Below are 26,571 nucleotides of genomic sequence, written 5' to 3'. Positions count from 1 at the left end.
GGCCGTTCCCGCAGTCATTCATTGTGGCCAGAGGTAATACTATTAAGTGGAAGGAGAGTGCAGCAGGGGTGAGAGAGAGAGGACGTAAGTGAAAGAAAGAGAAATGACTAATATCTGAACTTGATTCCAAGTGAGGGTATTTTGTCACAGGGTGGAAAGCTCCCAAGTTCACATTGACTTTGAGGCTGATTTCCTAGAATTTTAACTCACTAGGACAGCTCTAAAAATGACTTCTCAATGGTGTATAGCCACTTCTGCTCCATAACTATCAAATCTTTTCTGGTGTTTCAGGAAATGACATATGGGTTTAAAAGGCACAAGATTTTGATTGATTAACGGTTTGTGTATCTGTGCTTTGTTTGGAAGATGTCAGAGAGCATGGGTGGATGAGAAATGAGCACGACAGCAGGTGTGAGAGTGGGAAACAGCCAATCACAGCGCAACATTTTTACATGGCTGTGACTGCAACCGGACCTGAAAAATTAGGAGTGTTCGACTACGCGAACGATTCACTGGACCAGGAGAAATAATTTGACTCAAACATAGTACATACGGACCAACATGGTTTATTTAGTCAATGGTTCTGAGAGATTTCTTTCTGAATTTAAATGTAGGGGAGACCGGGGACAGTTGCAACAGGGGATGGTTGCAACATGTCATTTTTCTCCAATCAGAAACAAGCTAGAGTGATGACACTCATACTGCACATGCACAGTTAGACCCTCCCCCCACCAAGAAGACAGTAGACATATTCAACATCTGCTGCTGCATTTATTGAACAAAACTTGTTTTGGAGGTATGAAAGTAAAATTTTTCATGAGATATATTTTTGTCATACTGTCCTGAAATTTTGTATGAATTAATCAAAACTTACTTCGTTTGAATTATTGTTTTGTTGACTTCTAAGTGACATGGTTAGCATGTGTCCAAGTCAGTGTGTCTAGCAGGAGTATGATGTTCTGTCATGGCTGATAGGGTTGGGGACGGTTGCAACATGTTATAAATTGCATGTTTAATAAAAGTTTGTTGCATTGCAAATTGTTAAATTCTTCCTGTCTGACACTGAAATATGGAGAGATTGAATCGCATCTGTAACACCTGCACACTGAATCTATGTAGGCCTATGTTCTACATGAACAAACAAAACTCAATAACTGTTATTTGATAAATATGACTAAATAAATAAATAATAGGCTACAATAATATTATTGAAATAAATAATACTATAATATTATAGTAGGCCTAAAACAGTTAATATTTTCAGAATTCTTTGCTCATTGAGACAAAAAGCTCAAGTTAATTAATGAAATTTAAGGTATTTTTAACATGTTGCAACCGTCCCTGGGTTGTGTTGCAACCGTCCCCTGGATCGGGGTCAGTTGCAACATCTGACTTCTTCCATTCAAATAAATACTGTGAACGATATGTCATAAACTAGATGTACCGCATCGCGGTACAAAATATGACCGCCGCTCAGGCCTGCACTGGCTTTCCACAAAAATAAATGACGTGGAGTAATTTGGCTGTATTGCGTGTTTATGTATATACCTACAAAAAGTAATAGTATGTGCATGTCTGTCTGTGTGTGTGTGTGTGTGTGTGTGTGTGTGTGTGTGTGTGTGTGTGTGTGTGTGTGTGTGTGTGTGTGTGTGTGTATATGTGTATGTGTGTGTATTTGTGTATGTGTGTGTCTGTCTGTGTGTGTGTGTGTGTGTGTGTGTGTGTGTGTGTGTGTGTGTCTGTGCGTGTATGTATGTGTGCGTACATGTGTGCGCGTGTGTGTTTGTGTGTGTGTGTGTCTGTGCATGTGGATTTGTATGTGTGTGTATGGGTGTGTGTCTGTGCGTGTGGATGTCAGTGTGTGTGCATGCTTGCGTTTGTTTGTATTCCTGCATGTGTGTGTGTGACAGTATCATCCTAAACCAGCAACCCTTCGCTCAACAGCACCATCTACAGGCCGATGAGTGTACAGTCACTAAATGTGCACATAAATGAATTTATTTTATACCCCCCCATGGATGAAATTCTACAAAACTTAGCAGAGGATACCCCCAGAGGTTGTCAAGTTAATCATACACATGAAATATGGTGCAGTTCTGAACATCTCCACTGAAGAAAGGGGCGATTAAAGCAGAATAATATTGCATTTTCATTTTTTATGGGAGGGGCGCAAATCACAAATGAGTGATTATGGGCTAGGTTGATGTGCCATAAAAATTTCTTCATCCTCGGTGCCACGGTTCAGGTAGTTATTTAGGAAAAACTGAATTTTTTTGGGTTTGGGGGGGCCCAGCGCGGGGGGGAGTGGCCCCCGGGGACCAAACGAAATTTTTCCGTAGAAGTCTAGTGGGGCTACATGCCCACCAAATTTCATGTTCCCCGGTGTTTCGGTGTCCCTGGTATCGTTGACGAAAAATTTACGGGGGCCCCAGCGCAGGGGGGGGAAGTGGCCCCCGGGGACCAAACGAAATTTTTCCGTAAAAGTCTAGTAGACCAACATACCATAAAAATTTCTTCATCCTCGGTGCCACGGTTCAGGTAGTTATTTAGGAAAAACTGCATTTTTGGGGGTTTGGGGGGGCCCAGCGCGGGGGGGGAGTGGCCCCCGGGGACCAAACGAAATTTTTCCGTAGAAGTGTAGTGGGGCTACACACCCACCAAATTTCATGTTCCCCGGTGCTTCGGTGTCCCTGGTATCGTTGACGAAAAATTTACGGGGGCCCCAGCGCGGGGAGGGGGGAGTGGCCCCCGGGGACCAAACGAAATTTTTCCCTAAAAGTCTAGTAGACCAACATACCATAAAAATTTCTTCATCCTCGGTGCCACGGTTCAGGTAGTTATTTAGGAAAAACTGCATTTTTTTGGGTTTGGGGGGGCCCAGCGCGGGGGGGGAGTGGCCCCCGGGGACCAAACGAAATTTTTCCTTAGAAGTCTAGTGGGGCTACATGCCCACCAAATTTCATGTTCCCCCGTGTTTCGGTGTCCCTGGTATGGTTGACGAAAAATTTACGGGGGCCCCAGCGCGGGGGGGGGGGGGAAGTGGCCCCCGGGGACCAAATGAAATTTTTCCTTAAAAGTCTAGTAGACCAACATACCACAAAAATTTCTTCATCCTCAGTGCCACGGTTCAGGTAGTTATTTAGGAAAAACTGAATTTTTTTGGGTTTGGGGGGGCCCAGCGCGGGGGGGGAGTGGCCCCGGGGACCAAACGAAATTTTTCCTTAGAAGTCTAGTGGGGCTACATGCCCACCAAATTTCATGTTCCCCGGTGTTTCGGTGTCCCTGGTATGGTTGACGAAAAATTTACGGGGGCCCCAGCGCGGGGGGGGGGGGGGGGGAAGTGGCCCCCGGGGACCAAATGAAATTTTTCCGGAAAAGTCTAGTAGACCAACATACCATAAAAATGTCTTCATCCTCGGTGCCACGGTTCAGGTAGTTATTTAGGAAAAACTGCATTTTTTGGGGTTTGGGGGGGCCCAGCGCGGGGGGGGAGTGGCCCCCGGGGACCAAACGAAATTTTTCCTTAGAAGTCTAGTGGGGCTACATGCCCACCAAATTTCATGTTCCCCGGTGTTTCGGTGTCCCTGGTATCGTTGACGAAAAATTTAAGGGGGCCCCAGCGCAGGGGGGGAAGTGGCCCCCAGGGACCAAACGAAATTTTTCCGTAAAAGTCTAGTAGACCAACATACCATAAAAATTTCTTCATCCTCGGTGCCACGGTTCAGGTAGTTATTTAGGAAAAACTGCATTTTTTTGGGTTTGGGGGGGCCCAGCGCGGGGGGGGAGTGGCCCCCGGGGACCAAACGAAATTTTTCCGTAGAAGTCTAGTGGGGCTACATGCCCACCAAATTTCATGTTCCCCGGTGTTTCGGTGTCCCTGGTATCGTTGACGAAAAATTTACGGGGGCCCCAGCGCGGGGGGGGAAGTGGCCCCCGCGGACCAAACGAAATTTTTCCCTAAAAGTCTAGTAGACCAACATACCATAAAAATTTCTTCATCCTCGGTGCCACGGTTCAGGTAGTTATTTAGGAAAAACTGCATTTTTTGGGGTTTGGGGGGGCCCAGCGCGGGGGGGGAGTGGCCCCCGGGGACCAAACGAAATTTTTCCTTAGAAGTCTAGTGGGGCTACATGCCCACCAAATTTCATGTTCCCCGGTGTTTCGGTGTCCCTGGTATGGTTGACGAAAAATTTACGGGGGCCCCAGCGCGGGGGGGGGGGGAAGTGGCCCCCGGGGACCAAATGAAATTTTTCCGTAAAAGTGTAGTAGACCAACATACCACAAAAATTTCTTCATCCTCAGTGCCACGGTTCAGGTAGTTATTTAGGAAAAACTGCATTTTTTTGGGTTTGGGGGGGCCCAGCGCGGGGGGGGAGTGGCCCCCGGGGACCAAACGAAATTTTTCCTTAGAAGTCTAGTGGGGCTACATGCCCACCAAATTTCATGTTCCCCGGTGTTTCGGTGTCCCTGGTATGGTTGACGAAAAATTTACGGGGGCCCCAGCGCGGGGGGGGGGGGAAGTGGCCCCCGGGGACCAAATGAAATTTTTCCGTAAAAGTCTAGTAGACCAACATACCATAAAAATGTCTTCATCCTCGGTGCCACGGTTCAGGTAGTTATTTAGGAAAAACTGCATTTTTTGGGGTTTGGGGGGGCCCAGCGCGGGGGGGGAGTGGCCCCCGGGGACCAAACGAAATTTTTCCTTAGAAGTCTAGTGGGGCTACATGCCCACCAAATTTCATGTTCCCCGGTGCTTCGGTGTCCCTGGTATCGTTGACGAAAAATTCAGTAAGGTGACAAAAAAAAAAAAAAAAAAAACGTTGACAATCCCTATATGACCGGCTAGCTACGCTAGCGGCGGTCATAATAATCATCTTTAAATGGTATGGGTAATTAGCAGACAGATGCAAGTTTAATATATACAAATTTGGTTGGTCTAGTCCAAATAGTCTCTGAGTAATTGAGAGAAATGCAAAAAGTGTTGCAACTGTCCCCGGTCTCCCCTAGGTTGTAAGTTAAGCTGAACAATATTCTGTTATGAACACAGTAAGAGGAAAATGCAAAAGTCTTTTTGCATCCTGTCTGCATCACCAGGTAGGAAAACAAAAGACAAGAGGGCACATCCTGGTGACAACCTTGGAAGAACCTTTTTTTTAAAATAACTAGGTAGTTTTCATTTCAGTTTCTCTATGCTGTCAGTTTTTCAGGATCAAATTTCCCTTGAGATACGCTCACAATTTTGAGGAACATGTCTGACACTTCAGGGTTGTAGTTAACTAAAACTAAAACCATAAAAAACATTTTCGTTACCTGAAATAAAACAAACTCTAGCTGAAATTAAATATAAAAAACTGAATTTATTTAGTTTAAGGCGAGACACGGCAGGCAAAAACATCGTTTTTTTTTTACTGGTCAATTTTGAGATTTTGGGATATTTGTCTTCAATAACATGTCTTCTTTCAGACTTGTGGTGAAAAAAAGTCCGAAATACACATTTAGGTCTTTATTTTACTACACTTTGTCTGTTTGCGTCTGTAGATTTATCATAAATTCAACAAAAGTTGGCGTTCTTAATCCTCCCGCTGCTCCGCGATCTCTGTCTGCTCTCTGTCATCACACGCACGGCTGGATAGCTCTCTCTCTCCTGTACAATGCTGTCGGATCCAAATATGGTCATTTCCTTTTTATCAGCAACCAATCGTGAAAGTAAAAGGGCTGAATGCGCAATCTCATTGGCTGATGATAAATCTTTAAAGCCCGTTTTCTCAAAATGACCTTTCTCTCATACTCCAAGTACGAAATCTCCACTTCAGTAGCACCTATATACACCAAACTTTCCAGTCTTGTACCTAGTTATATTATGAAGACATTTACAGAGGGATTTGTAAATATATTATTCCTAGCCTGATTTATATAACATTTTATTCCAAAAAACATGGCGAAAATCGTTTTTTTAAGGCTGTTGACAGTATATTCTGATTTACAGGATAACAAAAGTAGATATCCATAAATCCCTCTGTAATTTTTTTCCCATCTAATATGTGAACACAATGAAAAAAAAAATTTTAACCTGGCTTTATCCAATACTCAGATTTCGTTTTTTAAAATATATGCAAAATAGCGCATATTTAATTAGATATTGCCTAATTTGCATATTTAAACATTAAATTATAGAAAACTTGTAATAAATTTTTTTTCTCATCTTAATGTAGGTAATCAACTGGGAAAGTTTCATGGTGATATCTGCTAGTTAAAAATTTTACCCTATTCACCTGTAGTGTCTCGCCTTAACTTTAAGGAATAGTTCACCCAAAAATGAAAATTCTTGTCATCATTTACTCACCCTCAAATTGTTCCAAATCTGTATGAATTTCTTTCTTCTGCTGAACATAAAATAAGTTATTGTGAAGAATGTCAGTAACCAAAGTAAAAATATAAAATAAAATAAATAAAATAAAAAAATCATACTATGGAAGTCAATGGGGTCCATCAACTGTTCGGTTACCCTTATTCTTCAAAATATCATGTTGTTCATGCAGTCAGCAGATGTGCAGTCATCATGTGTTCAGCAGAAGAAATAAATTAATACAGGTTTGAAACAATTTGAGGGTGAGTAAATGACGACAGAATTTTCATTTTGGTGTAAACTTTAATGTACTAAAACTATTAAAAAAACTATTAAAAAAAACTATATAGACAATTTTTATAAAAAACAAAAATTAATTAAAGTGAAAACGGAAAAAACAATCAAAATATTAAATAAAAAATATAATAGTATCACAATGCTGATAAAATAACACTGTTATTATTGGATTGTCACAACAAAGAAATTTCAATCGTCAAAACCAATATAATTAATCCATTTAAAACACTGGCATGTAATTTTCAAGTATTTCTCGCATTAAGTAAAATTTGCTTCCAAGTAATTATTATGATTCTAAGCAATTATTTAAATGGATAGTTCACCTAAAAATGAACATTCAAATAGAATGAAAACAAAAGAATATATCTTAATTAATGCCTCCGCTTTTTTGTCCAAACAATGGAAGTCAATGTTCACCAAATCAGTTTGGTTACCAATATTCTTTAAAATATCTTATTTTATGTTCCACAGAAGAAAGTCAGTCATAAAGCTTTGGAACAACATAATGGGGAGTAAATTATAACAGTTTTCTTTATATTTATATATATATATATATTTATATATATATATATATATATTCTTTTTTATATATATATATATATATATATATATATATATATATATATATATATATATATATATTCTTTTCAATATTGCTGTTTAATAAACAATGCAGAGGCAGTTCTTTTAGGCAGCATTTTCTTTTTTCTTGGACAAACTATTTTTCAAAGATATTTCCATAACCTTCGCAATCATTTGTGATTACGATATAAGGATTTAATTTTTTTTTTACTTTATTGATTGAGCCAAGGTAATGTTCTCGTCAATCATTCAAACCGCTTCACAAACTGATTCATTACCAAACTTATACTCAAAAGTCTTTAAGAATCTATATCTAGTAATCACAACACACACAGCCATGAAGTAACCAAACTGAGTCAGCACAACTAATACTGAATTGACTAGTACTAAATATGTTTTTGTCTTTTCATATCAATTGAGTTTACTTAAGTGTGCGTATGGTTCTGCAGCAACAGAGGTGGGAAGGGAACAGCAAGGTTCAGATGTTAAAAACAACCAGTGGGGAAGTGAAGAGACAAGCTGTTTGTAATGTATCGGATACAAGACACTTACTCATGACCTGGGCTCCTCTCCAATGCTGCCACTCAGTCAAAGAGCACAGTTCATAAAGGAGGAACAGAGTGATGGAAGAATAGTGTAGGGACAGAGAGAGACAGAGGAAGAGGGAGAGATATGAAGTGAGAGGGAAGGGGGGTGGGGGGGGGGGGGTGGGGGGGTAGGTTTGTCACTTAACGTGTTGACTCAAGCACAGTGAGTTGGAGGGTGAAGAATAGGGCAATTCAGCTAGAGAGAAATGAGGAATAACAGGGCTGCCCTGAGTCCAGCGTGAATCAATGTAATGGATTTACGTTCAAATTGGATGAGGAGGGAAGACGGGGGAGGGAAGAATGGAGCTGAATGTATACACACAAGCTTCTGTGAGCAATGCCAAATTACTTGCGGCAAAAACATGCAATGTGCTACTCAGCTCACTATATGCAGTATTAGAGAACTGTGATTACAGCGACTGACTTTATAGTGGATGGAAACAAACCTGATCTCATGATTATCGGAGCCTGCATCAAACATAAATGCCTAATAACATCCATGATTACTCTTATCCTAATTGCTGGCCCAATCCCACAAAACAAACCAAATTAATTTTCATGATTTTCATTTCTATTAATGGTTTTTGAATGTCTACGATCTAAAACAATGAATTAAAATACTGTGACAGTGACGTCATCATTGTGAATTAATCAAGATATATTCTTTTATTTTTTATTTGAATTTGAATTTTTTGGTGAACTATCCCTTTAAATAATTACTTGGTATCTAAACACTTAGAAGCAAGTTTTACTTAATCGAGAAATACTTGAAAATGACATGCCGATGTTTTAAGTGGATTAATTTTTGTATTGGTGTTGATGGCTGAATTTTTTTTGTTGTGGCAATCCAATAATTAGTGTTATTTTAGTCGCATTATATATATAATATCACTTTTATAGTTTTTATTTAATATTTTGATTGTTTTTTCACCCGTACATTGGAAATGTTATCCATCATCTATCTATCTATCTATCTATCTATCTATCTATCTATCTATCTATCTATCTATCTATCTATCTATCTATCTTAATGAAGCAGAATCATTAAATTCCTTGTGATTCCCATGCCAACCAATTATATAATGAGCCATAGGTTAATCAAAGTACAAAAATATTTGTATACTTTTTAGAAAACAGGTGTTTGAACAGCCAGAAGGGAGGAACAAGACACTTCAATGATGGCTGACATCAATCAGACAGGGATGTGTGAGGGTGTGCAGGACAGACGGGAGGGAGGAGTGGACTGTTTCCACTCCTGTGTGTGTGTGTGTGTGTGTGTGTGTGTGTGTGTGTGTGTGTGTGTGTGTGCTGACCTGTGATGATGAGGCACTCGTCGTGGTCCATGGCTTCCGTGAAGAGGCGTGATACGATGAGCTCAGGGTTGATGAGGAAGCGTATCTCCTCCTGGACCAACCCCATACCGGTCACCCCTCCACCCACCATCCTGTTTGCAAAGTCCACCTGCAGCACAAATAAAAACACATATTCATCTGTTGCAAAAATGTTCAGCTGGAGTAAAAAAAACAACAACAAAAAACCAACACAATTTCATCCTTGAACATAGTGTGAAATTGTGTTACAGTATAGAGATCTATGATACTTATGAGACTGTGAGCCAGGCTGTTTGTCCAGGATGTCACCAGAGATTATAAGTTCTGGTAAGGGACAGGGTGCTAAAACGCACAGGGGTGGAAAATAGAGTGCTGTGCCAGGCAGCGCATAAAACTACAAAAGATGAGTAAAGTAAAAGTAGAGAATATTCTGCACAGTTCAGGACACCTTTCATTTGTACACTATTTTTGGTGCATGCACAAATCCAAAATTAACTTTTTGCTAGACCTGCTGATGGAAGATGAATTGAGAAAATGTACTGGGCATAAATATTTCTTATAAGCCATGAAATTGTATTTATAAATGGAGAAAAAAACATAAAAAAAAGTCCTGCAAAACAAAAGAACAAAAAAATCTTAAATAAACGTCTCAGGCGTCCCGAGGCGTTCCCAGGCCAGCCGGGAGACATAATCCCTTCAGCGTCCTAGGTCTTCCCCGGGGTCTCCTCCCGGTGAGACGCGCCCGGAACATCTCCCTGGGAAGGCGTCCAGGAGGCATCCGGAACAGATGCCCGAGCCACCTCAGCTGGCCCCTCTCGATGTGGAGGAGGATCTACTCTGAGCTCCTCCTGAGTGGCCGAGCTCCTCACCCTCTCTGAGGAAGCGCCCAGCCACCCTGCGGAGAAAGCTCATTTCGGCCAACTGTATCCGGGATCTTGTCCTTTCGGTCATGATCCACAGCTCATGACCATTGGTGAGTAGGAACGTAGATTGACCGGTAAATTGAGAGCTTCGCCTTGCAGCTCAGCTCCTTCTTCACCACGACAGACCGGTACATCGACCACATTACTGCAGAAGCTGCACCGATCCGTCTGTCAATCTCCTGTTCCATCCTTCCCTCACTCGTGAACAAGACCACAAGATACTTGAACTCCTCCACTTGAGGCAGGAATTCTCCACCAACCTGAAGGTCAAACACCACTCCCTTTATTCTGCATAATGGATCTATTACAAAGCCTAGAACAAAACGCCTTCATAAGGGTGATCGGGCGTTTGCGGTAACAGGGCCGAGACAGTGGAATGAGCTGCCGCTATCTATCAGGCCTGCAAAATCGCTGTCGATTTTTAAGCATTTGTGTAAATCACATCTGATGTCGTTAGCCTATAATGAGTAGATGTGACATTCTATATGTTATTTATTGACTGGTCTAGGTATGTTGTTATTTTTATTCCTTATTGGAATCTGTATGTAAAGCACTTTGGTTCAACCTTGGTTGTGTTTTAACAGTGCTATATAAATAAACAAACAGAAACAGATTAATCATTAGCCATTGAGATCAGATAACTCAAATATGTTCACAGCTTCCAGACAGACTGTTTAAGCTTTTGTCGTATGTAATATTCATGTTTTTTAATTATGAAATTGTCATACTACTGCACATCACACTGCATTACAAAAAAAATGCTCTAAACAAAGAGCATGAGAAGGAAGTAAGGAAGACAAACAGACAGTTATACTGCATGAGTGCTTGTTTTGTGGTACTGCTAAATTTTGTTGTGAAAGACAATTCTTCAGTGCTGTCTCCTATGCATTTTTATATTTCAAAGACTGGGGGTGTTGGCAGCAGTGCTAATATTGGCCTAGGAGAGCTTTGAAAAGGTAAACAGGGGAAGAGCAGGACCCCTTTGAGGCTGTGTTTTGCAGGCTGTCAGGCCGGACTCACTGGGCCACGGCCTCCTCAGGGAGATGGAGGAGAAAAGGGGAGGGAGGTTGGCAGGCTGCCAGATGATCTCGCTGATCAGGTCACTCAACTCCAGCTCCGACTGCCCCGCCTCTCCTCAGCACTACTGACAACCTGTCAGACCGTCCCACCCTTCCGGAAACATCCGTCAATCCGGACGGCAGGGCCCCGGGCTCCTGGGACCTCCCAGGGCTGTTCATGTGTGCCCATCAGCTGTCAGGGTGTGCCCTGCCCCGACTGGGGAGAGATGGGAAAAGGAGAGCAGGGCAGAGGACCCCGGCAGACAGACTCTGCAATGAACTTGAGAGGTGCAGGGAGGGACGTGATCGGGGCCGACGGATCTGCAGAACCTCAGTCAGCTGGGTCAAAACTGAGATGTTTTAGTTGTTGTTGTTTTTTGCTTTCATTGCATGGCACTCATATTGGGTCACAGACTTGTCTGAAATCTTTAATGACATGTTATGCCCAATATGAATATGATATTTAAGAGGAAAGTGCCATTTGTGCTTCTCAAAAAACAAAACAAAAAAAAACACCACCAACAAAAATTATATGAAGAGATGTATTAAAAACTAACCCTAACCAGTAATTGTATTTAGTTGCTATATTATCAAATATGCAGATGAAAACAAAATATATGCATATTAGTGAAAAAATATGTATGCCAAACTGGATGAGGCACCCATTTCCTAGAATGTCCCAATGATAGTTTGGGGAAATACTGTTTGTTTGTGCGTGTGTGTGTGTGCGCGCGTGTGTGTGTGTGTGTGTGTGTGTGTGTTTTCTCATTCTAGATAAACTGCCTGAATCACTTACAGCTGGAACAGAATGAGCACATTTTACATAAAAAAAATACTTAACAATTATGCAGACATGTCTTCTTGAGGAGAGAGGAAGGATGACAGAAATGGTCTTCTGTGTCAATCAAAGTAATCTCATATTTGACAGATGTCACAGTGAAAACTAAACTACCCATGCATGACATTCTCACCTGAAGCATCCCATAGCCCTCTTTCTCTATGGTGCCCTTACAGGTGATATGAAGACGGGTGAGCTGTGTCTTTGACCTAAAGGTCAAAAAGAAAATTCCATCAATTCACTACAGGCAAAATAACAACGTACTAAAACAAACATTGATTTACATGCGCTGTAAAACAACTGCATCATTAATAGAGGCAGGCTAGAAATGCTATAGTAAACTAGGAGTGGAAGGTTACAATCATGACTTAAGCAATTTGAAATGCAACCATCTCAGCGGTAAGTTCTCTAATAAGCAAAACAGGGAGGTGGTTTTGCACTGCCAGGGGAAGCAGACCAAAGTGACTACATGGTGCCAAAGTTCATTTGTCAAGCACAAAGGAGTGATCTCTGTGAGCTACTTTAAATGTCAGAGAGCCCTCTAGCTGTAACACATTCAAATATAACTGTGAGACTAATACTCTTTTTTTTTTTTATAACTATGCTATTTTTCTACTTTTTCCTTTAGAACTATAAAGATAAACAAAATAAGCTTTATTGATACCTCAAAAAAGGGTTTTTTTATTAAAAATAAATAATAAATAAAAATAGATTTATACATAACATAAAACTGTATACATATATCTATCCGAAGTATAAGTCATAGAATAAACCCAACAACACTGTACACTAAGCACAATGAATATACATTTAAACTTGTGTACCTTTCCCATTCTGGAAAAGCGCTCAAGCACTGTCTTGTGAATGTGACAAGACCAGTGGGCACTGAAAATGAAAAACAGGAAAAAGATTAAACATCAATTGTACCACATTAACAAAGTCAGAGCATTAAATTGTATATTTGTACAGTTGAGCAGATTCAGACTTACTTGATTCAGTGACTCTTCTGAAATAGCAGAGCAAAGTTTTGAGTTTCTCGATCTTGCGTGAGGAACCACTTTCAAACAGTCTAAAGAAAGATAAAGATACACAAGTGTTGATTAGGTACATACATTAGCAAAATCAATCCACACATTTACTTTCAGAGGGCAATTATCACAGTCATAAACGACTATTAGAGGGAGACGTTTAGCTTCATATATGAGCTTCAGCGCTAACTTCTGCAGGTTAGTGCCTCATTCTTGGGAACACGTGAGGAGAAGTAGGCCTTCCGTGTGATCGGACTTTGACGGTTCATCTCACAAGTCCTGTTTGCTCAGCAAGCCTGCCTGTGATGGGCTCTCTGTCAGGACAACAATGATACGGACCCACGCCTGCGGGCTCAGCGCTGCGCTCGTGTCCCATTTCACAAAGGATGGACGGAGGAACACTTCTTCATTCTTTTAAAGACATTAAGGAACTGCAGGCTTGCTTTTAAAAGTCCCAAATAGCAAAAGCCTTACAGTGATCAGCCGTGATGCCTTCCCTAACCCAGCAAATGGCTTTCTCCATTTAGAATACTGCAGTCTTCAAGCTAACCATCTTCCACTTGCATTCATCCTTCCCCTCACTTGATGTCAATGGAATAAGCAGGGAAAAAAAGGGTGGAACAAATGAAATGACAGAGGAAAAGCTGATGCACTAAAAGCCCTTTGGGAAGGAAGACGAGTTATTGAAGCTTCCTATATATATAGTCTTCTTTATGGTGTAGCAGATTTTATGTAATGTAGCCTGGAAGGCAAGCTGTTGTTGACTGAAAATAGCTGCTTTTTTAGTTAAACTGGTTGTTGACCTTTAATATGAGAAACATATTATACGAAAATATGATTTGATTCAACAGGACAACCACTTATTAAAGGATTTTATACACCTGATTTCAATAACATGACAAGCTGGAAATTTCTGGGGCCAAAATGGACAAATGGGGGGGAGGGAGTAGGGTAAAATGTGTCGGTGGGTACACGATGTTGATTCCTGTGAATAAGAAATACACAAGGGAACAGTGCATGGCAGATGAAATGAGTTTTGTGCCCAGGTCTAAAAATCTACAAACATGTTGGTGGATTGCAAATGTATAAAACCTGTGATTATTTGGCAAAAGAATAGCCTTTTTTTTCTTTTCTTTTTTTATAAATCATCGTAATATGCTGATTTGGTGAAATGCTGACATTTCTTTTTATTATCAATGCTGAAAACAGTTGTGCTGCCAAATACTTTGTGGAAGAAGTAATTTTTTTTATAAATAGAAATTACAAAAGAACATCATTTATTTGAAACCGAAGTCTTTTGTAACATTATAAAAGTCCTTGTCACTTTTGACCAATTTAATGCATCCTTGCTAAATAAAATACATTTATTTCAAAAACTAAAATATCTTATTGACCTCAAACTTATGACCAAGGATTTACAGCCACAATGTTATCTATTTTAAGTCAAATTTGAGTTGGTGATAGCACACATGCAGAGTTAAAACTGTTTTCTTCTTTACAAAACCAGAGTTAAGTCAAACCTGACACAGCTTATCCTATTCACCCCTAAATATAATTCTATGAATGCAGTTGATGTACAACACAATGCAATTCTGACATAACCGAAGTTAACAAACATGGCAATAGAAGTCAATTTGGCAGCTCCTAAGCAGGCTATAATTAATCTGAATCTTTCAAGAAACCACGTCAGTTGCTGAGATCTCATTGGTGGATCTGTATTCATAGTTTTGCAGGTGTACCGCAGCGTAGGAAAGCTTGCTTTGATGTGCACATTTTGAAACTAAAGTAAATGTATCTTCACCCTGCCTATATGTCATTTCCCAGAGGGCAGACTTTGACAGCTCTGCCAAACAAGCAATCTCTAAATTGCCTGGTGCTTGATAGCGGCAGTGCTCAAGCCAATGAGTAAACTGATGGACAGTCACTCAATTAAAGTGGGCCGCACCGTAACGATCCGCACGTCTGGATACTCTGCGGTCTTGCTGAAACTTGTTTTCTGCGGCACGCTGTAGCCACGGTAGCCAAAAACAAAGAAGCATGGCAACATCCACTAACTTGTTTGTAAGTATAGAATGCTGGTGCACAGGGTGTATCACTGTGTTCACCTGAATGACCAATTAGATTTAATGCTGATATTGCTCAGACCTTCATTATCTATAGCACTTTGAGTATGTCCAGAAGGGAAAATAAAGGTAGAAACAAGGCAATGGATGGAAATGTAAGCCAAATATATTATATTTAGATCTTCTGTATGTCTAGGAGGTTGTATAAGTACTTAAAGTGCCTGGGGAATCAATAGCCATCTCAGCATGACAGAGTAAAACTCAGGGCTGCGTTCTTCGCCACTATGAACCACTGACGTTTTTCCCAAAGAGCTTTTAAAGGATGGTTTTGTTACTCTGACTTGCATGAAAACAACTTCATTACAGCTGAGACAATATTTGACTGCAATTTTTTAAAAGAAGCCATTTTAGCCATAATAAAGAGGAAGTGTCTCATTTCTGCACCACTACCATCATCAAATTAAAATAAATCGTTTCAAACAGGTCTCCTGAACAATTTTCCCATCTTCCATTGGTGGAACAAACAGAGTAGGCTACCACTTAAAAAAACTCAAAGCACAACAACACAGTAGTATAACACTATCTACAATTATCTTAGTTATAGTTGTCACTTTTCCTGTTTTGCTTAGAAAAAGTGCTTCAGTCAGACATCTCGATAAGTCATCATTTTCAGCACATCATTTACATTCTCATACAGGCCAGGACAAGGTCTAATATTCAGAATATTTATATTACATTTGGTAATAGTAATTTTTATCATTTAAAGGGATACTGGCACACTTTACCCACAGTTACAACTGTGTAGAAATGTAATATAAAACATTTGTGTGTGTACTGTAGTTTTTTAAAAATACTAATCTTTTTATATAAATATATGTATAAACCTTAACAAAACTCATTCTACCTGATACAGCCTAAATAAATATCACCTGTATCATTTGAATCTCTGTGACAGGGAGCTGTATATAATGAGCCCTTCAGAATATCTGGCCATATGACAAAAAAACTATAGGACTGGCCATATGGCAGCACAGATACCTAGTTTAAGACACATCTTACCCCCGCTGTCACACTTCGATATACTGTTGTTGAATACAAACAACATCCCCATGCAGTGAGATGAGCACTGGCTACAGATACAGGGGGATCCTGCTCAACAGAGGAAGACATCCGAGTAAACACGATGACAGACGAGAGATGGATGGCCACGTATTTCACATCAGTCTCTCTAGTATCTCATTCATTTGTTTTAATCAGCCTGTAAAGACTTGATTTAAGTACTGTACCACATGAGTGGCTTTGTTGTAGAGCTGCATTTTAAGAGGGGAGAGAAACTCCTACATGTTATTCTCTCTTCACGCAGTAAAACACTGAGGCAAAATTTATCAAACCAAACAACAGTGAATGAGGAGTTGCAAAGTCAACCAAGATCATTAAAAGAAGTCTTATTTTCTAACAACACCGCGGAAGTCTTGAAACTCTAAATTAGTTAATATGGCAAAGACTGAGTTTACAACACACTTCAACCAAAAATTGCAGTCTGAAGGATCAATGATGATGGAAATGATAGAAATTTGGATTTAATGATGGAAAAGTAAGAATAGTGCAAATGTTCATTGTAAATGAAAAACAGAGTAGATTTGTGAATGTGTAGGAGTGTAATTTTGATAAAGTGGAGCCTTCACTAAATTTGAAACGTGAGGCCTATACATGCCACATTAACAGGCCCAGGAAAAAAATCCATTGTAAATGTAATAGAAACAGACTACTAGATAACGGGAAGCAAAATTAAATCATGTCGTGACTTACCTCACAGCCTACATATAAACCCTAATTTGGATGGAAATCTAAAACCTCAGACAATCAATAACTGGACCTGCAAAATATGTAACAGGTCTCCAGAGCGAAGCCACTGAAGAGGAGGCAGTACCTGTAAAAATTGATCTCGGGGTAGTTGCCATACTCGGACTTGCGTGAGTTGCGTCTGGGAAATGTACAGAAGAAGGCATTGGCAAGAAGGCAGGCAATTTGTTGCTGTGACATGGTCAAGGACTGATTCCTCCTCGTCTTAAGCAGCGGGATTGGCTGTGGAAGAGGAGAGAGAGGCAAAGATAATTAGTTTAGCAATTGACCAAACAGGGAGACAGAATTACATTAAGCAAATGGCCAGGAGTAATTAAGGTGCCCTGCTGTATCCCACCAGCAGCCAGCAGCATTTACACAGAGCGTCATCCATCTCTGCTGATTGGACTTAAAGACACTTAAGGGCAGTATAGATGACTAATCAATGCAAACATTAATAAAATGTACATAAATAAAAGAGAGCAGCTGAGCAAGGAGATATGTTCCTTTTTAAGGGCAAAATACTTTAATTCTTAAATGCAAATGCCAGTGCCAGATCTTACATAAACACTATTTCACTGGCTGAGTAAGAACTAGCTTGTTGAAGGGGAAACAGACTTGACTTGCCTAAATGTATTAGTGTGTATTGAAGTGTTTTTTTTTCAATGTTAAAAATACTTTAATCTATGCTAGCTTAATATGCAACCTGTCACTCTATTAAACAGTGTTTCTAAATTGTACTTTGGAATCTTACAAATAAAGAATAAATAAATTAGGACGCATTTAAGAAAATCTCCCCTAACAGTGTTGTTCTGGTGTCAGAAATTAGGCTGACGGATGTCTAATAGTGGCTTCTTTTCGTGCAGCTCCTAATGAGGCTGTTGTGCTCATGTGGAAGTGTCCTTCACTAGCCACTGGTTTTACACTGCTGGGCCCATTGACCTTTACCAGCCAGACATGATTATCACTACTGATCTATTTCTGCCCCAAAACCTGAGTGTCTGTCCCAGCCAATGTGAAGGACACCATATGACTTTGTGTGCCTTACCTGGGTGCAAATCTTGGGCGTATCCAAAACCAGTTTCACCATCTTTGGCAATGTGACGTTTAAGAGATGACTTACTTCACAACTGTCCATACCCTGCAAGAGAGAGATTAAATGTGTTTCATAGCTGCAGCTGATAGAGGTCATTAATAAAATAAAATAAATAATAAATAAATGAAGAAACAGGTATGTTCATACTTTAAATGTACACCAAGGATGCATTTATTCCATTGAAGATAAAGTAAAAGCAGTAATATTGTGAAATTTATTTAAATTTAAAATGCTTTTTTTCCTAGATTTTAAAATGTAATTTATTCCTGTCATGGCAAAGCTGAATTTTCAGCAGTCTTTACTCCACACGATCCTTCAGAAATCAATCTAATATGCTGAAATAGGTTATCAAGAATCATTTCAATTGTTGATCATTCAATTCACATCAATGTTGAAAACAGTTTCTTTATTTTGTGGAAACTAAAATGCATTTTTTTTTTATTCTTTGATGAATAAAAGGTTTTAAAAAAGTATATAAAATAGAAGTCTTTTGTAACAACGTTAAACTCGCTGCTGTCACTTCTGATCAATTTAATGCATCTTTGTTAAATAAAAGTATTAATTTCTATTAAAAAACATTGCTGAAACTTTTGAACGGTAGTGTATATATTTGTCTATTCATTCAATTGTTGTGACTTAACACAATCTCATGAATGCCTTCATTGCAGTGATACCTCTTGCTTAGAGAACAAATCATACCATTGACTATTACCAATTAAAGATTGACAACATTACCATGTTATGTCCTCAAACTAATAAAGAAACAAAAATCAAAAATCTAAATGTCAACTGTCTGGTACAAAATAGAATAAATAATGAAGCCTTTTCTCTGCTCCTGGGGCTAAAACAACATTTAATGGAAAACAACTGTCAGAAAAAAGAGCCATATTGTTGAATAAGACACTTGAACCCAGCTGTCGACTTGTCATAGACAGTATTATTCAGGTGTCAGAAAAAAAGAAAAAGAAAAAAAAAAACGATAGGACACCATGGTGTCAGAATGACATCAATAGGTGAACAAAAATTATATGCATTCTGGGCTGCAAAAAAAAAAAAAAAAAAACCTTGCTTCAACTTTTGCAAATAAAACACATAGAGCCTGAGTTGCCCTAAATAAACACAATAAATGTAATATTAACCTTATTAGTGGAGTTTCTATGGGCAATCCCAGCAATCATTGTATCTCTCTATTGCCTGGAGCATCAAAACAGCTGAAATCGGGGAGTTTAATAAATAAAATCCCTTCTCAGTGCAAGAAAAAAAACTCACTCATATCCGCAGAGGTAGTAACAAAGCTTGATCTACTGCACAGAGGTTACAAAAACGTAATTTTGCAGAGCTCCCACTGGTGTATGACTTCACTGAGGTGGAAATAAAGACAAAGCCCTCACTGCACTTTTCATCTTGGCTAAAATACGGCTAACCAACGCCACCGTAGATCTGATCAGACAAACAGTACCGCTTCGTGATATTCATTCTGAAGCTAAGGGTGTCAAAACAGCATACGCTAGCTCAGCAACCTTTTATGATTTCAGCAAAAATAAATACGCTACTGTTTTATCATCACACAGATTTACAACACACTTATTTATAAATATATTGGCTGCGATTGGCAGCGTGCTCAGTCATGGGCCCCATTTCATCAAGGTTACTGGGTGTGCTCAGCTGATTAAATGGGATTCCTGGAACAGATGCAAATGGGTTGAGGAAGGAGAGGCGCGGGCTCTTCTGGACGGGAAACCTTGTCTGACAATTTAACCAAGGAGCATTTATACGCCCGCAAAGGAGGCCTGACTAAATGCTGTCATAAGTAATGACCTGCTTGACATCGTAAAATGCTCCTCTGGGTCTAATAAGTGAGGAGAGCTGACAGGCCGGATGGGCCTGAGCTGAGGTTGCAGGAGTTAGACCTCACTAAATCAAACGAACTCCTTCATTCCCCTTATCCTGCCCAACCAGAACCAGTTATATAACATACTACAATCTCCATCAAAATACAACCAATAAGAATTCTTAGGGTAGACGAAGTCGTTATTTATTTATTTTTGATTTGTGAGTGTATAAAAGGAGAAGAAATAGATTTTTCTTGGTGAGGTTACATTATGCGTACATGACATGTTTGGTATTTTTCACAGAGTTGTCTGGGCATTAATGGGATAGTTCACACAAAAATTATTATTTACTTGCCTCTCATGTAGATGAATACATGAATACACCTCTCAAGAATATTAAAACTGTTTTTGTCCATACAAATGAGAGTCGATGAGGTACACAACAACATATTTGATTTTCATTGTGTGAGTGTGAGTGGGTGAACCATCTCAAACTTCCAAAAAACTATAAAATAAAATAAAAGAATAGGGTGATTAATATCCTATGTAAACCAACCAGAATTTCTCACTTGAAAATCAACCAGTTTCATTCATTGCATGATTTCCATAAGCATTGTTCTGCAGGTCAGTATGCGTACACAAACACACTGTGTGATGGCTGCAGGGAATCCCACAGTTCTGAGACACTGAAATAAGATGGTTGTGTAGGCGAAGGCATTTGCGGAGGGCTATAGGCTTGAAGTGGAGTTCTGTGCACTGAGCCAGTAGAGTGAATTTATCAGAGCCCACTGCTCTGACACTTTCATTTCAGGGTAGGGATGATGCTCAACTACAATTTATGACAAGACAGTTCCTAATTTGTATTTTGCTGCTTTCCATAGCCATTACACCTCTGTTGTCAATCAAAATCCAGGAACCTGCTCAAGTTTGTGACAATTATTTGAGTCCTGCACAATTTTAAGACACCAGAAAGGCCTTTTATTTGCACATCTTGTAGGGACGATGTGGTGTATACGATACTGTAAATTATTCTGTTGTTCTTGAGCTTTAATTGAAATTGTAAAATAATGGGATTCATATTTGATACTCGTGCAGAATATTGCTTTAACATCTTTGTTTCACCACAAATTGCTAGTCAACTTCACATCTCAGCCACCAAAACCCTAACCAGATTCAGGGGAAGTGAATTAAAATATTTAAATGATCATACCCATCATTACATGAGACTCCAATAAGACAAACACCAATCTAAAAATTTGTTCAGATGGACCGATAGTCCGGTCCAAATGAAGACGACCACTTTCCGTCCAACAGGAACATTTGTCTCGCAGTGAGTCACAAAGGCAGTTACCCTAAAAAAACACACTGATGACATCATGCTTGGCAGCAAGCTTTGCTAAAGCACACACAAAGTGCAATACTGTAGCCAATGTATAACTAGAAATCACTTGAGCAATGTAAATTCACTACAGAACCTCCCATAACTTAATTTGATATTTCCAAGGTTTCCACGACCGTGGGAACCCTGGTTGAATCTTGGTGCATTTAAAAGATGCATTTAATACATTTAATGTTTATATATTTCTTATTTCATATTTTAAACATGCAATTATAAATGACATTGAGTAAAAATTATATTCTAAATTTAAAAATTACAAAATACAATGAAAAGGCCGGCGCTACTGCTCCATTACACTGAACCAAAGCAGGGAGATGCCATATGCTCAGTACGGCCTGTATGCAGCATTGCGTAAAGATGCCTTTATGCTCTGATGTGGTCTCGTTGCATTATATTCTGCTGCAAAAAAAACATATTAATTGACAGTCTAGCACAAGCACACATTTGACATGCACAATTCAGAACTCTCTTACAGTTATTAACTGACCGCTGTTCAGTGATGTTTCATTTAATCTCTTAAATTGAAAATCAATTGCCAGCTCTCCAGGCTGACATACCAGTGCCCTCTGTTGATGCAGGGAAATAAGACAGCTGGCACACAACTGTAAGAAAGTATTTAAATAAATATTTATGCTTTTAATTATACTGCAATGATATACTGAATATAAATGCATGATATTCAATAATACCCCAGACAATTTAGAGAACGGTACTAGTACAAATCCATAAATAACCATTACACAGGGGAAAGTGTGCATGTATGGGCACCAGCATACTTAACAACAGCTGCAAGCGGTGAGAACGACACTACATTAATTCATATTTACATCAAAATGTATAGATAACGAGAGCGATTGTTCTCACATTTATGCATTTCATTAGTGTGGACGGCCCTAAAGGGTTGATGCTTGCTCACCGAAAAGAGTATTATGGCAAAAACAGAGACAAGGAAAAACACTGAAGATGCATCGTGCAAGAGCCAAAGAGCAAAGGCACAGCTCAAGCTCTTAAGTGGACAGTTTAAGGAGCCGGTCCACTCAAGCATGCTTCATTAGAACGCGGTGCACTTTGCTAATGGCTTTGATTGGCTCTCTTATAGATTTAATGGCTCTGGTTAATTAAATTTGATTCAGCCATAAAAGTCACCGACAGCTATTGATTTACACAGGTCTGAGATTATTCTATCAAATCATCTTAAGCATGGAGGGGACATTCTGACATCTTGAATGAAGCCATAACTATAAGAATACTACTGTAATAAAGAAATGGCTTTTGACTATTAAACAATGTCTGCCATATAGTAGAGCACCATGGAGAAAGACTGCACACACACATAACTAAAGTGGTTAAAGATGTACTTGACTGTGGGTTTAAACTATGGAAAGAAAAAATGATTACCATTATCAAACCAGCAATTGTACATGTATGAAAAGTGTTGTCATTTTGGATAAGAAAGTGTCTGGTAAGTTATCTACATAGAAGTATCTGCTAAAAGATCCATTTAATCCTATGCTTCAAAAACATCCTCATCCTCAGTCATGTAACAATAATATAGCAGAATGAAACTGGTGCCTGGTGGGCAACAGGTATTGACAGGACACTGTCTGATAACTTTGCTCCACCTACTAAAGTTACACCCAATGATTGAATCGGGCCGGTAATCACCAGTATCAGAAATTAAGGTGCGGTCACATTAGTGAAATATCACGGTCAAAAAGTTCCTTTGTCTATGGTTCAATACATATAAAAATATATGAAGCATAGCTTACGCAGAACGTCACTCGCAAACCAAGCACAGGGTTTCTGCAGGTTTTATGAGGATAAATGTAAAACTTTAAGATCTTTTTAAGACCTAGTAAAGAAAACATAAGGAATTAATTGAAGGGAAAGCAATACGTCAATATGTTCTCTATATGTAAATGTCTAGAGAGAAACACAATGAGTTGTTTTAACAACACTTCAGAGTTTAAAAATACAACTTCCAACAGATATCCATTCCTTTATAAAATTATTTTTAAAAAAATTAAAGAAAGGAAAAAAAAGTAGCTTGAATCACTCTGCTCTCAACCACTAGATTTATTTGGAAATAACTTTTACTGTACCTTCTGATCACACAGCAAAAAAAGTGATGTTCTTCCTAATTCTTGTTTTCCAGTGCAAATGTCTGAATATTGTTAATGTCCCCATGAAATCAAAAGTTTTTTGCCTTTTAGTATGGATATGTTAGCCTTACTGTTATCTATAAGCTAGTGTTCTCCAATACAATGACAGCATTTGCATTTAGAAGATATAAGGATTCAAAACTTACAGTCTCTCACTTCCACCAATATGGATCAATGATTTTGATGATATCACTCTGCACTTTAGCTTCTCATCAGATTTCATGTCCAATCAAATGCTCTCTAGAATCTAAAGTGTCCACCCCCTACATCATAAATGGACACTGATGCTGCGGCTAAAATCTGTCACTTGTTCACACATTTACTATTTTCTACATGGTGAATGGCACATAATGCACTATAGGGGATAGGGAACAATTCAGAGTGAAAATATGCTTTCCATTGGGGCAAATGAAGTCTGGTCTCACATTAATGTCACGCGATCCGCCGCAGCAAGCGCACACAGTCTGCTCCAGTCCAGAGACACGATAGCACAGAGCGGATCATTTACCAGAAAACGTATCTGACCATTTAAATTCTGCACAGAAAGCTATATTTAGGAATATAGAGGAGATTAGGAGGAGAAAGAGTTAGAAATTAGGATTAATTAGTGCTCAATGGGTCTGGCCGAGCTGTGATATAAACTAAATGATATTGGCTATTTTTAAAAAGGGCAGGAGCTGTTCGATATGTCCCGCACTGTTTAAGTGGAAATAACGTCAACACATTGAATAATGTTGCGCGTTTCCAGGCACTTCAGTGGGCCTTTGAATCTTAGATGCATTTACTAGAGATACAAAATGACAAAATGTTTTCTGGGAAACAGATTAAAATGAAGTGAGTTTATGATTAAAACAAGAACAAAATACTGTATCTGCCAATGGGCTCAGAAAAATCAACTTAATTCAAAGGGAAGTATTCATAACTCATTGACGATATTTGCTCTTGTTTTAAGCATAAACTCGTGTCATTTTGATCCATTTCACAGAAGACAAGACTTCAATTTTTCAAGACTTAATTTTTCATTTGCATCTCAAGAAAATCCATCTTGATTTAAAGATGTTTAGATATTTGTATTGGAAAACAGAACAAAAATACTGAGGAAGAGATTACATTTTTGCAAAGCATGCAACCTTTAATGTCATGATTTTATGAACTTTCTGCTCTAATTTAAGAACTTTTTAAGGGCTTTATTTGTGTAAGGGAGAATTAAGACTTTTCAAGACCCACAGAAATCCATGCAAGCAGCTTTCTGTTGAATGCAATTTTATTTTAAGTGAAAAATAGTTGTATTAGTAATATTACAGATAATATTATAATAGGTATTTAACCTCTGTGGGCAACACTAATTTTAACCTAAACTAGTTAAAAATTTGCAAACTGATGTAACAAGTTAGCCAAGACCGCAAAGAACAAGTAATGTGGCAGAAAACAGCCAAAGGGCCCCAGTTTAAGTCAAGCTCTTTGTGGAATAAGAGTACTCAACCCCAAGCGTTCTTATGTCATCTCCCTATTAGAGCCACCATCAAGACCAGCTTCTGGCTATGTATGTGGAAGACCGTGGTCCATCTGTTGAGTGTGTTTATTTGCAGTAAACAGGACCCTCATCTCCCTGGCCTTCCTCTGCCAGCTGCTGCTCGTTATGCTGAGTGCCCACCTCTGTCTTAATTGACTACTGCTGGATGCAAAGAGACCCTCGGGGACGAGGTAGCAGAAGTGGCAGACGCGGACCGCTTGGTGCGGATCCACTTGGAGGCTAACCTGCTTCTTCTCTTTGACTGAGGAGCGTAATGCCTTTAGTGTGCCAGTAAATTCAAACCAGTCAGACTAAACAATGATGGAACATTTTCAGTATCATGGGGCCTTCTGGTCCTAACTGTGACACACCACAAGAAATCAGACTTTAGGATGCTCACTTCATTAACGCCACAACATTAAAACGTTCCTTTTATGGCAGCTGCGGTTATGATATAGATCGCCAAAAATGCATCACGAAATGAAATGTAACCAACTGGGGCCGCTTGAGATATACTTAAAGTGTGTGTTTTTTTTCTAGCACTGGCAGAGTACCTAATTAATCTGCCTTTATCATTGAATTGTGTTTTACTGTACAAGCATAATGTAAAACTGAATTACTCATTATTTGTGCATGTACAGTTTGTTTAAACTCATTAGTGGTTTGTGCAAGTAGTAGATTTAATTTATTATTTTCTGATTTAATTTCCACTAATGACACCATCAAATGCAAATCAACCATCTGCATGCACATTATTTGGGATGCTTTGAACTGATCCAGATGGGGCAAGTCAAATGCTTCGTACATTATTACATGATGAAACTTCGGCACAAATCCAATGGACACTAATTTTTTGATCATCTCTATTTTACACAAACACACAAACAAAAAAAGCAAAACAAATGTATTCCTTACCTCTTCGCAGAGAAGGTTCAAAGCTGTGAAGTCCCATCTTTTAGCATGCATTGTGTTGTAACTCAATATTGCATCCTGTAAGATTATGAGTGATTTTTAAATACAAACCATTGAAATTCAAACCTAAAATTTTTTGAAACTTTACATATCAAAAAAAAATATATATATACCACTGAATCACATTAAAATAAGTTAATACTACAATTTTGGTCAAACTATAACATTTATAAGACAACTAGAGCCAAGAAAAGCAAAAAAAACAAGAATGCTTTACATCTTGGAGCAATTCTGCCACCCTCTGGTGGGATTCACTTACTTATTTAGCAAACTCTTTGGTTTAGGCATTATACCTACACGTGTTGACATTTGACAGTTAATTTCATTAAGTTTTCAAGAGATAAACTAAAACCTACCCTAATGTCATGTGAACGTTTAAATTCTCTTCCCAAAGCAGAGCGAATCAACTTCCATCGACTTTGCAATACACTTCCTTCCTGAAAAAAAAGACACATACACATCATATATACACAATATGCACTATACTGCTCAAAGGTTAGGGGTCAGTAAGAATTAAATATATATATATATATTTTATTCAGAAAGGATTCATTAAATTGATCAAAAGTGACAATGAAGACATTCATAATGACACAAAAGATTTCTATTCCAAATAAATGCTGTTCTTTTGAACTTTCTATTCAATTATCTATAACAGTAGTGTATGATGTAATTATGTCAAACAATCACTTCACATTAAGG

The 26,571-nt window shown here is 38.9% G+C and overlaps 1 protein-coding gene across 1 annotated transcript in view; it reads right to left on the bottom strand.

Annotated features, from left to right (window-relative positions):
- parga (poly (ADP-ribose) glycohydrolase a) overlaps positions 1-26,571 on the bottom strand; it is a 36,632-nt gene that overhangs the window by 6,238 nt on the left and 3,823 nt on the right. The window contains exons 6-13 of the mRNA XM_082154907.1: positions 26,226-26,306; positions 25,813-25,887; positions 17,944-18,036; positions 16,984-17,138; positions 12,952-13,031; positions 12,787-12,847; positions 12,096-12,171; positions 9,126-9,273 (exon numbers count right to left, since the gene is read on the bottom strand). Of these exons, the coding sequence (XP_082011033.1) occupies positions 9,126-9,273; positions 12,096-12,171; positions 12,787-12,847; positions 12,952-13,031; positions 16,984-17,138; positions 17,944-18,036; positions 25,813-25,887; positions 26,226-26,306 (769 nt within the window). The remainder of the gene's footprint in view (positions 1-9,125; positions 9,274-12,095; positions 12,172-12,786; positions 12,848-12,951; positions 13,032-16,983; positions 17,139-17,943; positions 18,037-25,812; positions 25,888-26,225; positions 26,307-26,571) is intronic.

Source organism: Leuciscus leuciscus (assembly GCF_965113295.1).
Source record: "Leuciscus leuciscus genome assembly, chromosome: 22".
NCBI lineage: Eukaryota > Metazoa > Chordata > Actinopteri > Cypriniformes > Leuciscidae > Leuciscus > Leuciscus leuciscus.
Note: the sequence above shows the minus strand (reverse complement) of the source record. Positions and strands in the feature narration are given on the sequence as shown.